A 15,098-nucleotide genomic window follows, 5' to 3' on the forward strand; every position below is an offset into this window, starting at 1 on the left:
GTGTGTTAGTTTCTGCTTTTGAATAAAGTTTAATAACAAAGTCGGGTGAGAGGATGTAGAAGGTCAGGGTGGTGGTGGGTGTGCGGTTTTCTATCAAGGGGACAGGATCAGCTTCTCGGATAAGGTGAAAACTGGACGGAGACCCTGAGGGAGTTCGCTGTGCAAGTATCTGTATACCTTGAGGAAGAATATTAAGAATATTCTGATGAAGATAATGGGCTCTAGAGACGATTAGATCAGTTGTGATAACCTGAATCCTGGAATGCTAAGTAGCCTTAGAGACTGGGAAATGTGACACTGACATGGGAGAAAACTGATGACTATGAACAGTACAAACTGGATGACACATAGCATTTGTAATAGCCACAATTTAATTTTTCGAGTATGTAAATACACATAAAATGAAAAGAAAGAAAAAAAAAGAATACGCTGGTGAGTGTTCACTGAGCTTGTTTTAGACAATGAGTTCCTTGAAGATGAGGACCTGGTCCACCTTGAAATTCCAGTGTCTACCTCAGTACCTAGCACGTTGCTAACCTACAAATTGAATAATTTTTTTCTATATTATTCCAGCTGCTCCTAGGATTTCCTTCTGGTTTTTAGAGACTTTTTGTTTTGGCCTTGTGGTCTCTAACTTTGCTCTTTGCCCTTCCTTCTTTTGAAAAGGAGGGAACAAATCGTGAGGCGTGAAATAATATGTTTTCGTCCATCCCAGTGGCAGAGCTGGCCTCCTCCTTTCTGTCTAAGCTGTTTCTAAATGATCCCAACACCCCGTCTCTCAGCCTAGCAGAGTCTCCCGACTGGAAACCACACATTTTAAAATTTACCCCCAACTCGACCCCTCCCAATGCACACACCTTGTCCCATGGGACCTAAGGGGCTCATTTCTAGTGTAGCACTTACTACACGTCACTGTGACGCTTTGTTTGCCTGCCTCGCTCACTTACAAGCTGAGCAGTTATGGGGTCAGAGCACATGACTCTGACTCTTACTCTATAGTCTTTTTAAAAATTAATTTTTTTAAATTTAATTGCACTGTAGTCTTTGAAAAGTGCTGGTTGAAGGGGTGGGTCAAGGTTAAGAGAATCAAGAAAGGCAGACTTGGGGTTGGGAAGTTTGTTGATGGCCATTTGATAGGGTAAGAATTGGTACTAGGGAGAGCCCCGGAGGAAGATGGCGGAAGAGTAAGACGCGGAGATCACCTTCCTCCCCACAGATACATCAGAAATCCATCTACACGTGGAACAACTCCTACAGAACACCTACTGAACGCTGACAGAAGACCTCAGACCCCCCAAAAGGCAAGAAGCTCCCCACATACCTGGGTAGGGCAAAAGAAAAAAAGAATAAACAGAGACAATAGGATAGGGACGGGACCTGCACCAGTGGGAGGGAGCCGTGAAGCCGTGAAGGGGGGAAGGTTTCTACACACTACAAGCCCCTTCGCGGGCGGAGGCTGCAGGTGGCGGAGGGGGAAAGCTTCGGAGTAGCGGAGGAGAGCACAGCAACAGGGGTGCGGAGGGCAAAGCGGAGAGATTCTGGCACAGAGGACCGGTGCCCTCAGGCACACACCAGCCCGAGAGGCTTGTCTGCTCGGCCGCCGTGGCGGGCGGGGCTGGGAGCTGAGGCTCGGGTATCGGCTTTCAGTCGGAGCGCAGGGAGAGGACTGGGGCTGGCGGCAGGAAGAGAGCCTGAAGGGGTTAGTGCACCACGGCTAGCCCGGAGGGAGTCCGGGGAAAGGGTCTGGAGCTGCTGAAGAGGCAAGAGACTTTTTTCCCTTTTGTTTCCTGGTGCGCAAGGAGAGGGCATTAAGAGGGCTGCTTGGGGAAGCGCCGGAGACAGGCACGAGCCGCGGGTAAGGCACGGACCTCGGAGACGGGCGTGGCCCGCCGCCGCCGCCGCGGCCCGCCGCCGCCGCCGCCGCTGCCGCCGCCGCCGCGGGGCCTGTGTGCGAGCGCGGGTCACTGTCCGCCCCGCCTTCCGGGGGGCCTGTGCACCCCGCCACTGCCGGGGTCCCCGAGACCCGGGGACGGCTTTCCCGGGAAAGCGCACGGAGCGCCACGGGCTGCTGCAACGTCACGCCGGCCTCTGCCGCCGCAGGCCCGCCCCACACTGCGCGCCCCTCCCTCCCCTCTGCCTGAGTGAGCCAGAGCCCCCGAATCAGCGGCTCCTTTAAACCCGTCCTGTCTGAGCGAAGAACGGACGCCCTCCGGCGACCTACGCGCAGAGGCGGGGCCAGGTCCAAGGCTGAGACCCGGGAGCTGTGAGAGCAGAGGCAGGGAAATCTCTCTGTGCAGCCTCGGAGGCAGCGGATTAAAGCTCCACGGTCCATTTGATGTGCCCTGCGTCTGTGGAGTGCATGAATGGACAGCGAATCATCCCAAATTGAGGAAGTGGACTTTGAGGACAAGATTTAAGACTTTCCCCCCTTTTCCTCTTTTTACAACGAATTATTCCAAATTAAGGAGGTGGACTTAGAGAGCAAGATTTCAGACTTCTCGCCCTTTTCCTCTTTGTACAACGAATTATCCCAAATTGAGGAGGTGGACTTGGAGAGCAAGATTTTTGATTTTTCCCCCTGCTCTCTTTTTGTGAATGTGTATGTGTAATCTTCTGTGTAAGATTCTCTCTGTATAGCTTTGCTTCCACCATATGTCCCAGGGTTCTATCGGTCCGGTTTTTTTTTTTTTTTCAATAATTACTTTCTAATTTTAATAACGCTACTATATTTCATACTTTATTCTATTTTACTTTACCTGCTCTTTCTTTTTTTCCTACTCTCCCTTCCTCCCTCCCTCCCTCCGCTCCTCCTTTCCTTCTTTCTTTTTCTTTCCTCCCTCCCACCCTTCTTCTTTCCACTTTCTTTTTCTTTCCTTCCTCCCTCCCTCCTGTCTTTCTTCCTTTCCTTCCTCCCTCCATCCCTCCTTTCTTTCCTTCTTTCTTTCCATCCTTCCTCCCTCCCTCCTTTCTTCCTTCCTTCCTTCCTTCCTTTCTTCCCTTCTTCCTTTCTTTCCCTCTCTCTTTCTTTCTTCTACTAATTCTTTCTTTCTACTTTTTCTCCCTGTTATTCTGAGCCGGGTGGATGAAAGGCTCTTGGTGCTGCAGCCAGGAGCCAGTGCTGTGCCTCTGAAGTGGGAGAGCCAACTTCAGGACACGGGTCCACAAGAGACCTCCCAGCTCCACATAATATCAAGCAGCGAAAATCTCCCAGAGATCTCCATCCCAACACCAGCACCCAGCTTCAGTCAACGACCAGCAAGCTACAGTGCGGGTCACCCTATGCCAAGCAACTAGCAAGGCAGGAACACAACCCCACCCATTAGCAGAGAGGCTACCTAAAAACATAATAAGGCCATAGGCACCCCAAAACACACCACCAGACGTGGACCTGTCCACCAGAAAGACAAGATCGAGCCTCAACCACCAGAGCACAGGAATTAGTCCCCCCCACCAGGAAGCCTACACAACCTACTGAAACAACCTTAGCCACTGGGGTCAGACACCAAAAACAACGGGAACTACGAATCTGCAGCCGGCAAAAAGGAGACCCCAAACACAGTAACATAAGCAAAATGAGAAGGCAGAAAAACACACAGCAGGTGAAGGAGCAAGATAAACACCTACCAGACCTAACAAATGAAGAGGTAATAGGCAGTCTACCTGAAAAAGAATTCAGAATAATGATAGTAAAGCTGATCCAAGATTCTATTTCCAAGATCCATAATCTTGGAAATAGAATAGACAACATGCAAGAAACAGTTAACAAGGACCTAGAAGAACTAAAGATGAATCAAGCATCGATTAAAAACACAATAAATGAAATGAAAAATACTCTAGATGGGATCAATAGCAGAATAACTGAGGCAGAAGAACGGATAAGTGAGGTGGAAGATAAAATAGTGGAAATAACTGATGCAGAGCAAAATAAAGAAAAAAGAATGAAAAGAACAGAGGACAGTCTCAGAGACCTCTGGGACAACATTAAACGCACCAACATTCGAATTATAGGGGTTCCAGAAGAAGAAGAGAAAAAGAAAGGGACTGAGAAAATATTTGAAGAGATTATAGTTGAAAACTTCCCCAATATGGGAAAGGAAATAGTTAATCAAGTCCAGGAGGCACAGAGAGTCCCATACAGAATAAATCCAAGGAGAAATACACCAAGACACATATTAATCAAACTGTCAAAAATTAAACACAAAGAAATCATATTAAAAGCAGCAAGGCAAAAACAACAAATAACACACAAGGGAATCCCCATCAGGTTAACAGCTGATCTCTCAGCAGAAACCCTACAAGCCAGAAGGGAGTGGCAGGACATAATTAAAGTGATGAAGGAGAGAAACCTGCAACCTAGATTACTCTACCCAGCAAGGATCTCATTCAGATTTGATGGAGAAATTAAAACGTTTACAGACAAGCAAAAGCTGAGAGAGTTCAGCACCACCAAACCAGCTTTACAACAAATGCTAAAGGAACTTCTCTAGGCAAGAAACACAACAGAAGGAATATACCTACAATAACGAACCCAAAGCAATTAAGGAAATGGGAATAGGAACATACATATCAATAATTACCTTAAATGTAAATGGACTAAATGCTCCCACCAAAAGACACAGAGTGGCTGAATGGATACAAAAACAAGACCCATATATATGCTGTCTACAAGAGACCCACTTCAGACCTAGAGACACATACAGATTGAAAGTAAAGGGATGGAAAAAGATATTCCATGCAAATGGAAATCAAAAGAAAGCTGGAGTAGCAATTCTTATATCAGACAAAATAGACTTTAAAATAAAGACTATTAGAAGAGACAAGGAAGGACACTACATAACGATAAAGGGATCGATCCAAGAAGAAGATATAACAATTGTAAATATTTATGCACCCAACATAGGAGCACCTCAATACATAAGGCAAATACTAACAGCCATAAAAGGGGAAATCGACAGTAACACAATCATAGTAGGGGACTTTAACACCCCACTTTCACCAATGGACAGATCATCCAAAATGAAAATAAATAAGGAAACACAAGCTTTAAATGATACATTAAACGAGATGGACTTAGTTGATATTTATAGGACATTCCATCCAAAAACAACAGAATACACATTTTTCTCAAGTGCTCATGGAACATTCTCCAGGATAGATCATATCTTGGGTCACAAATCAAGCCTCGGTAATTTTAAGAAAATTGAAATTGTATCAAGTATCTTCTCCGACCACAATGCTATGAGACTAGACATCAATTACAGGAAAAGATGTGTAAAAAATACAAACACATGGAGGCTAAACAATACACTACTCAATAACGAAGTGATCACTGAAGAAATCAAAGAGGAAATTAAAAAATACCTAGAAACAAATGACAATGGAGACACGACGACCCAAAACCTATGGGACGCAGCAAAAGCAGTTCTAAGGGGGAAGTTTATAGCAATACAATCCCACCTTAAGAAACAGGAAGCATTTCGAGTAAACAACCTGACCCTGCACCTAAAGCAATTAGAGAAAGAAGAACAAAAATACCCCAAAGCTAGCAGAAGGAAAGAAATCATAAAGATCAGATCAGAAATAAATGAAAAAGAAATGAAGGAAACGATAGCAAAGATCAACCAAACTAAAAGCTGGTTCTTTGAGAAGATAAACAAAATTGACAAACCATTAGCCAGACTCATCAAGAAAAAAAGGGAGAAGACTCAAATCAATAGAATTAGAAATGAAAAAGGAGAAGTAACAACTGACACTGCAGAAATACAAAAGATTATGAGAGATTACTATAAGCAACTCTATTCCAATAAAATGGACAACCTGGAAGAAATGGACACATTCTTAGAAATGCACAACCTGCCAAGACTGACTCAGGAAGAAATAGAAAATATGAATAGACCAATCACAAGCACTGAAATTGAAACTGTGATTAAAAATCTTCCATCAAACAAAAGCCCAGGACCAGATGGCTTCACAGGTGAATTCTATCAAACATTTAGAGAAGAGCTAACACCTATCCTTCTCAAACTCTTCCAAAATATAGCAGAGGGAAGAACACTCCCAAACTCATTCTACGAGGCCGACATCACCTTGATACCAAAACCAGACAAGGATGTCACAAAGAAAGAAAACTACAGGCCAATATCACTGATGAACATAGATGCAAAAATCCTCAACAAAATACTAGCAAACAGAATCCAACAGCACATTAAAAGGATCATACACCATGATCAAGTGGGGTTTATCCCAGGAATGCAAGGATTCTTCAATATACGCAAATCAATCAATGTAATACACCATATTAACAAGTTGAAGGAGAAAAACCATATGATCATCTCAATAGATGCAGAGAAAGCTTTCGACAAAATTCAACACCCATTTATGATAAAAACCCTGCAGAAAGTAGGTATAGAGGGATCTTTCCTCAACATAATAAAGGCCATATATGACAAACCCACAGCCAACATTGTCCTCAATGGTGAAAAACTGAAACCATTTCCACTAAGATCAGGAACAAGACAAGGCTGCCCACTCTCACCACTCTTATTCAACATAGTTTTGGAAGTTTTAGCCACAGCAATCAGAGAAGAAAAGGAAATAAAAGGAATCCAAATTGGAAAAGAAGAAGTAAAGCTGTCACTGTTTGCAGATGACATGATACTATACATAGAGAATCCTAAAGATGCTACCGAAAAACTACTAGAGCTAATCAATGAATTTGGTAAAGTAGCAGGATATAAAATTAATGTACAGAAATCTCTGGCATTCCTGTACACTAATGATGAAAAATCTGAAAATGGAATCAAGAAAACACTCCCATTTACCATCGCAACAAAAAGAATAAAATATCTAGGAATAAACCTACCTAAGGAGACAAAAGACCTGTATGCAGAAAACTATAAGACACTGATGAAAGAAATTAAAGATGATACAAATAGATGGAGAGATATACCATGCTCCTGGATTGGAAGAATCAATATTGTGAAAATGACTCTACTACCCAAAGCAATCTACAGATTCAATGCAATCCCTATCAAACTACCAATGGCATTTTTCACAGAACTAGAACAAAAAATTTCAAAATTTGTTTGGAAAAACAAAAGGCCCCGAATAGCTAAAGCAATCTTGAGAACGAAAAACGGAGCTGGAGGAATCAGGCTCCCTGACTTCAGAATATACTACAAAGCTACAGTAATTAAGACAGTCTGGTACTGGCATAAAAACAGAAAGATAGATCAGTGGATCAGGATAGAAAGCCCAGAGATAAACCCACGCACATATGGCCAACTTATCTTTGATAAAGGAGCCAGGAATGTACAGTGGAGAAAGGACAGCCTCTTCAATAAGTGGTGCTGGGAAAACTGGACAGGGACATGTAAAACTTTGAGATTAGATCATTCCCTAGCACCATACACAAAAATAAGCTCAAAATGGATTAAAGACTTAAATGTAAGGCCAGAAACTATCAAACTCTTAGAGGAAAACATAGGTAGAACACTCTATGACATAAATCACAGCAAGATCCTTTTGGACCCACCTCCTAGAGAAATGGAAATAAAAACAAAGATAAACAAATGGGACCTAATGAAACTTCAAAGCTTTTGCACAGCAAAGGAAACCATAAAGAAGACCAAAAGACAACCCTCAGAATGGGAGAAAATATTTGCAAATGAAGCAACTGACAAAGGATTAATCTCCAAAATTTATAAACAGCTCATGCAGCTCAATAGCAAAAAAACAAACAACCCAATCCAAAAATGGGCAGAAGACTTAAATAGGCATTTCTCCAAAGAAGATATACAGACTGCCAACAAACACATGAAAGAATGCTCAACATCATTAATCATTAGAGAAATGCAAATCAAAACTACTATGAGATATCATCTCACACCAGTCAGAATGACCATCATCAAGAAATCTAGAAACAATAAATGCTGGAGAGGGTGTGGAGAAAAGGGAACCCTCTTGCACTGCTGGTGGGAATGTGAATTGGTACAGCCACTATGGAGAACGGTATGGAGGTTCCTTAAAAAACTACAAATAGGACTACCATATGACCCAGCAATCCCACTACTGGGCATATACCCTGAGAAAACCATAATTCAAAAAGAGACATGTACCAAAATGTTCATTGCAGCTCTATTCACAATAGCCCGGAGCTGGAAACAACCTAAGTGTCCATCATCGGATGAATGGATAAAGAAGATGTGGCACATATATACAATGGAATATTACTCAGCCATAAAAAGAAACGAAACTGAGCTATTTGTAATGAGGTGGATAGACCTAGAGTCTGTCATACAGAGTGAAGTTAGTCAGAAAGAGAAAGACAAATACCGTATGCTAACACATATATACGGAATTTAAAAAAAAAGGAATGTCATGAAGAACCTAGGGGTAGAACGGGAATGAAGACACAGACCTGCTTGAGAGTGGACTTGAGGATGTGGGGAGGGGGGAGGGTAAGCTGTGACAAAGCGAAGGAGAGGCATGGACATATATACACTACCAAACGTGGGGTAGATAGGTGGTGGGAAGCAGCCGCAGAGCGCGGGGAGATCAGCTCGGTGCTTTGTGACCGCCTGGAGGGGTGGGATGGGGAGGGTGGGAGGGAGGGAGATGCATGGGGGAAGGGATGTGGGAACAGATGTATATGTATAACTGATTCACTTTGTTATAAAGCAGAAACTAATTTAAAAAATAAATAAATAAACTTTAAAATCAAAAAAAAAAAAAAAAAAAGAATTGGTACTAGGAAAGTAAGAGGCAAGGACGTCTATTTTCAAAGCAAACAACCACCACCCCAAAAAAATCAGAATCGAAGAGAAAAAGAATGCTAACCGAGGCAGCAAAGATGCCAGACCCACAGAAACCAGCCATAAGTTAACCACTGTATTAGTCAGGGTTCTCCAGAGAATAAGGCAAAGGGGGGTGGAGGGAAAGAGAGAATATTTATTTTAAGGAATTAGCTCACAAAATTTGGGGACTGGCATGTCTCGAATCTGTAGGGTAGGTCAGCAGGCTGGAAATGCAGGCAAGAGCTGATATTGCAGTTTTGAGTGTGAAATCCACAGGGCAACAGGCCGGAACTCAGGAGGGTTTCTATGTTGTTAAAGTCTTGATGAGAATTCCTTCTTTTCCAGAGACCTCAGTCTTTTCCCTTAAGATCTTCAACCAGTTGGATGAAGCACACTATGGAGGCTAATGTGCTTTGTTCAAAATTAAATACTCATCCTACCTTAGAAGTACCTTCACAGTGTAGGGGAGGCAAATGTTTTTACCTCTACCCTCTTAGGGTTTTCAGCTGGGTCTGCGAATTGACTTGACATAAGACAGAGTAGCAGGAGAAAAGCATACAGACTTACTTAATACAAGTTTTACGTGACGTGGGAGCCCTCACAAGAAAGTGAAGACCCAAAGAAATGGCCAGATCTATGTGCTTTTATACCAGATAGAACAAAAAGAAGTGATTGTAGAAAAGTAACTGAACTGTGGGGAGGCTAAGGAAAGAAAGGAATTATTTTAATAAGGTCTGTTTTACAGAATTCACTAGGTCTGGGTCTTGTGAGTGGAAACTTTGCTTCATTTTTCTTCATAGCACTTCTCACCACTTAATATATTTATTTATTATCTGACTCACCCTCTTCCTCACAACTTGAAAACAATAAAAAAATATGTCTTATTTTTATTCACTGCTGTATCTTCAATTCCAAGAAGAGTGTCTGGTACATAGAAGGTGCTTAATAACACCGGTTGAATGAAAGAATGAGAAACTTTGCTCCCTACATGAGTAGTATGATTCAAGCTGTTTGTGAAAATGAAACAATTCTAACGATGGCTGATGAGCAATGTCCTGTAAAAGTTTCCTCTGTGTTAAGTAAAATGAGAACAGGGAATTTCTGAGGTAAAATTAAATGTAGCTTAAAAAAAAAAAAAGCAGTTGGCCAATGGAGCAATGGAAAAAGCATCAGCCTCAGCATCAGCAGACTTAGACTGGAATCTGGCTCTGCCAGTTGCCAGCTGTGTGCCGTGAGCAAGGCTCAATCTCTCTTGTTTCCACTTCCTCATCTGTATAGTATCTGGGGATACTATTACAGGGTGGTTAATGAGTGGGTTAGGCCAGTGTACAGATGAAAACGCTCAGAACCAGTATGTGCAAAAAAAAAAAATTTGATACCACAAACTGTCATCAATATCTAAGGCCAGGGAAGGCTTTGCAAATCAAGCATCCCCACAGAACTTTCTCTACATCCTCCTCCAATTTAAATTTTATATTATAATCATACCTCATTTTTAAAAAGGCGTCCATCTTCTCTAATTAGTTTTCTCCTCAAGCAACAACACTTTGTTTTATGTTGTTGAAATATGATTCACATACTGTAAAATTCACCCTTTTAAGCTTTACAATTCAGTGGTTTTCATTACATTCACAAGGTTGTGCAACCATCATCACTCTATAATTCCAGAACATTTTCATCACCCAAAAAGAATCTGACACCCATTAGAGTCACTCCCCATTTCCCCCTCCACTCAGCTCCTGGCAACCACTAATCTGCTTTCTGTCTCTTTGGATTTGCCCAGTGTAGACATCTCACATAAATAGAACCAGACAATATGTGGCCTTGTGTGTCTGATTTCTTTCACTTAGCATAATGTTTTCAAGGTTTATCCATGTTGTAGCATAGATCAGTACTTGATTACTTTTTATGGCTGGATAATATTCCACTGTATGGACATGCCACATTTCATGTATCCAGTCTTCAGTTTATGGATATTTAGGTTGTTTCCATTTCGGGGCTATTATCAATAATGCTGTTATAAACATCTGTGTACAAGTTTTGTGTGAATGTATGTTTTCAATCCTCTTAGGTATGTATTTAGGAGTGGAATTTTTAGGTCATATTTAACTTTTCTACATCTAATTTTCATTTATAAATATAATAACTCTATATTTAACTTTTAGAGGAAACTTGCCAATCTGTTTCCCACAGCAACTGCACCATTTTACATTCTTGCCAGCAATGTATGAGCGCTCCAATTTCTCCACATCCTCATCAAGTATTTACTGTTTTATTACGACTTATCATTTTCCCTCACCCACATTAACATTGCAGCAGGCCTAAAAACTATTTAAATAAAAACAAAAAATTTATATGACACTCATATATTTAAAAATGACTCCAAGGTCATTTTCTAATTATTCCTGACAGAGAATATTCAGTATTGCAGCTGCCTTGTCTAGCGAGAGATCAATGCACCATCACACCGTTTCTTACAGAATCCCGGGACAAAAAACCACTTTGGGAACAAATTCCTGTCTTAGAGAGCTGCCCGGAGTAGGCACAAGAGTAGCATTTGAATAGCTCTTCATCTGCATTTCACGTTTTTTTACTCTATTCTCTCACTGTCCCACTGCGGGCGGTCTAGCCCTAGGTGGAACCCGGGCCACCTGTGTGCGCAGGCGCAAACCCTTAGCCCTACCTCCTCCCTCCGGCCCCGGCCCCCCAGGCCCGCCCCTCCGCCGACATGCCACCCTATCTCGGCGCTTTGGGGCTGAGGGAAGAGGAGATGAATGTTAAAGAGGGTCTGCGGCCAATCCGCGTGCGCCTCCGGGAAGCGGCCCTCCACACTGGCAGAGTAAGTCTGATGACGTAGACACTCTCCAATCCGCATTCTGGGGGCGGGACTCAAGTCTGGCGGTGCAAAGCAGGAGGAGGAGACCGCCGGGTGGAATCACGTCACCTGGGACTGGAGCCGGAAGCTACGTCTAGCAGTGAGCGCCCCCCAGCACCTAAGGCTGCGATGGTGAGTGAGGACGCATGCGCGGGACTACGCGCCGGGGGTTCGGTGTCCCTGCCCCCCCATCTCTTTGGTCGCCCAGTCCTGAGCCTGCACTCCGCCCTCACCTCCTATCCGCCCCGGGACCGAGAGGGAATGGAGATGGAGGGGTGGCGACGTAGAGGGCTGAGCAGGGGTCGGTGGGAGGGTGTATAGAGGCTGGGGAGTAATCTGAGGGGGAGCGGCGGGCCACAGGTGGAATTGGAGACCGGGCTGAGGGGAGTTGTCTGTGGGGTAGCAAAGGTGGGGTGTGGAAGGCCGGTGGAGCCCAGGGGCAGAGAGTGAGGACTGACGGAGGCTCAGGAAGATCAGTGTTGAAGGCCATGTAGAGGGAAGAGGGTCTGGAAAGGCCCTGGCTGGGGAAAGAGGCCTGGGGGGCCATTGTCAAGAGAGAGACTTGGGTTTACCAAGGGCTGCTCTCTTAGCCTGCTGCTCACTGATTGCATCTTTACCCACTAGACTTCTGCACTGACCCAGGGGCTGGAGCGAATCCCAGACCAGCTCGGCTACCTGGTGCTGAGTGAAGGCGCAGTGCTGGCGGTGCGTTCTGGAAAAGGGAGGGGGGGCTCCTCCAATACACATCGCCCGATGATGCCTTCTAACGTTGCCCAGTTTAGCCTGATTTGTCTCTGTTCTTGATCTTTATCTGGTATCATGCCTGGCATATAGGAATTAAATTCAGGAATTAAATCAATTAATCTATCTCTGGAATCTTAGTCCTGTAACTGTTTTGAGGTAAAAGAGGTTTACTGACTTTACCAAAGTCAGACTAGTTACAGGTTTGTTGATAACTGACATTACCTGAGTTATTCTTGAGTATGTCTTTATTTGGTATTTATTGAAGAGGCTTGGTATTTTGTTCTGCAGTACAATATAGTGTCAGTGCTCTAGAAGTTTTCAATCTAGCTAGAGAGACAAGGCTTAAGGTTAAAATTTCAGCTAGAGAGACAAGGCTTAAGGTTAAAATTTCAAAGTATTGCACATGGTAAAGATAACTGAAGAAGTCCAGAAAGTGAAGGATTCAGCCCTTCGTGTTATAACTTGTGTTTTGGCAAGGAAACTTTCTTGGAAGAGGCAAGAATTCAGCTGGCCTTAAAAGATGGATGGTTGTGAACAGGCAGAAAAGAAAGAGCATATTCAGGGCTGGGAGGTGGACATATTTGCAGGAGTGTGACATCAGCCTGTCTGAATTGCTGGTGGGTTTATGTTGAAAAGATTTGGAAATGTTTGGGGGAAGAAGAGGATATGTTAAGGAAAGATCTGATTGTGGAGGACTTTCAAGGCTGGGTTAACACCTGTGGATTAATCTTGGGGGTAATAGGAGCTTTGAAGGGTTTTTGAACAGAAACATGAGCTGATGAAGTGATTGAGAGGAATTGTTCTATTAGGTGTAAAGATGAGCCGGAAGGGGCGGGATTCAGAAGCAGGGATGCTGTTGCCAAAATCTAGGTATGCAACAGCTGGTGGCAATGAGAAGGAGCAAGGAGAGAAGAGATTTTTAAAGGAAGAATCGATATGTCTTCGTAATGACTAGAGATAGGTAATAGAGGAGATAACTTTTCCATGCTGTAAGACTTTGAACTCAAGCCTAGAATGATGGTGCCTTAACAAACAGGGACTTAAGAAAGGAAGTTGATTGGCGAGGGGGAGAGGTAAGGGGAATTTTGGTGGCTCAACTTTAAACACTGAGTTTGATATAGAATAATAGCAATTAAATATATAATGCTAGGAGTTATTCTAAGCATCTTGCTAATATGCTCTCGTAACCCTCACAAGCCCATAAGATAGGTATTGTTGTCCCCAATTTACAGATGAGGTAACTGAGGTACAGAATGTCCAAGAGAGCAAAGCGTGCTGAATTTGACTCAGTGGGAGGCCCATATTGAGGAGGTAGGAAGAGGAAGTTGAGATCATCACGAGAAAAGAGGAAGCCCAGGCCACTGTGACATCATTACGCAAGGGCTGGGTAGTAGGAAGGGGTTCAGGGACAAAGGGGATGTTTATGTTTCAGATTCTGCCGATAGGGCAACAAACGGGAAGACTGAGGAAAAGACGGCACCTGGAACAAGTCTGTGGTGGGTGGGCACTGATGTTTGAGAATGTGGTTTTATCAAATAAGTGGGAACAGGGAGAGAAATCAAGATTCAGCGATTAGGAAAACAGCATCAGTAAAGAAATGGATGAGAGTCACTGCTTCCTGGGAGGAGGCCCGGTATTTTAAGGATGACAAACAGGATGGCATCAAGAGGGGCAACAACGTCACAGGGCAGTTTTTAGGTGGGTCTTTCCAAAACCGGGGGTGACCTTGGGGTATTGGAAAGTGGAGGCAGGTTACAAGTGCTAGAGCCAAAGTGTCCTTGGAGTTCTCTCCCAATTCTGTTCCCTAATTCCTGCCATCCTCCCTCCTCTGTCTGCATGCAGTCATCTGGGGATCTAGAGAATGACGAGCAGGCAGCCAGCGCCATCTCTGAGCTGGTCAGCACGGCCTGCGGTTTCCGGCTGCACCACAGCATGAACGTACCCTTCAAGCGCCTGTCGGGTGAGCCCCTGGCCCTGGTGACGGTGTTGGGGGGGTGCTGCTCCCCGAGGCTTCTCTTCTCAGGGAAAAGCACCTGTCTCCTACCAGCCGCCCACCACCTCCCTGGGGTCCCTGGTTCTGGCCACTCTGTTCCCCTTGGTATTCACCCCTGCATCAGAATTGAGAAAGCAAGAGAAGGAAGGAGATTTAATGGAGACCTCCCATCTTCAAATCTCTGAGCTTGGAACTGTCAAATTTCTTTGGCTTTGGAGCCCAGCCAGTTTGTGTGTGACTCCCAGGGAGGCCTTCGCACCCCACTAACTCTCTGCTCCCTTCCCTCTCCCGGGGCGGGGGAAGGTGTGTCTCCCCTCCAGTGGTCTTTGGAGAACACACGCTGCTGGTGACCGTGTCGGGACAGAGGGTGTTTGTGGTGAAGAGGCAGAACCGAGGCCGGGAGCCCCTTGACGTGTGACCTGCCAGAGGGCGAGGGGCAGAGGTGGATGGGGCCGTGAGCCTCTGATGAGGAAGACGCAAACCTCCCCCCGCCTCTCTCGATTGCCATTAGAACTAAGGCTGTCTGCTCACCCATTTCCCCTCCCCTACCAGGAAGGGCAGAGGCTTGGGGGCTCTGTACTATGTTAAGGAGAGTGAGGGCGAGGGGACCTCCCTCTCCTCACCTTCCCTCCTAATAAACGTGAGTCTGATGTTCCCAAGCCCAGGGATGTGTCGTGTGTATTGGGGGAGG

At 44.4% G+C, this 15,098-nt stretch overlaps 1 protein-coding gene across 1 annotated transcript; it reads left to right on the plus strand.

Annotated features, from left to right (window-relative positions):
• The first annotated feature begins 11,691 nt into the window (after nucleotides 1–11,691).
• Nucleotides 11,692–15,066, plus strand: LAMTOR4 (late endosomal/lysosomal adaptor, MAPK and MTOR activator 4). Its single transcript, XM_081255238.1, has 4 exons — nucleotides 11,692–11,802; nucleotides 12,295–12,375; nucleotides 14,257–14,374; nucleotides 14,728–15,066. Exons 1-4 carry the CDS (start codon nucleotides 11,800–11,802, stop codon nucleotides 14,823–14,825), a joined length of 300 nt encoding a protein of 99 aa, XP_081111364.1. The 5' UTR covers nucleotides 11,692–11,799; the 3' UTR covers nucleotides 14,826–15,066.
• The last annotated feature ends 32 nt before the right edge of the window (nucleotides 15,067–15,098 follow it).

Source organism: Mesoplodon bidens (assembly GCF_964165515.1).
Source record: "Mesoplodon bidens genome assembly, chromosome: 15".
In the NCBI taxonomy this organism is placed as follows: Eukaryota; Metazoa; Chordata; class Mammalia; order Artiodactyla; family Ziphiidae; genus Mesoplodon; species Mesoplodon bidens.

Coding starts and splice junctions, on each gene's coding strand:
- LAMTOR4 (XM_081255238.1), top strand. Junction 12,376..14,256: donor GTGAAGGCGCAGTGCTGGCG/GTGCGTTCTGGA, acceptor GTCTGCATGCAG/TCATCTGGGGATCTAGAGAA. Junction 14,375..14,727: donor ACCCTTCAAGCGCCTGTCGG/GTGAGCCCCTGG, acceptor TCTCCCCTCCAG/TGGTCTTTGGAGAACACACG.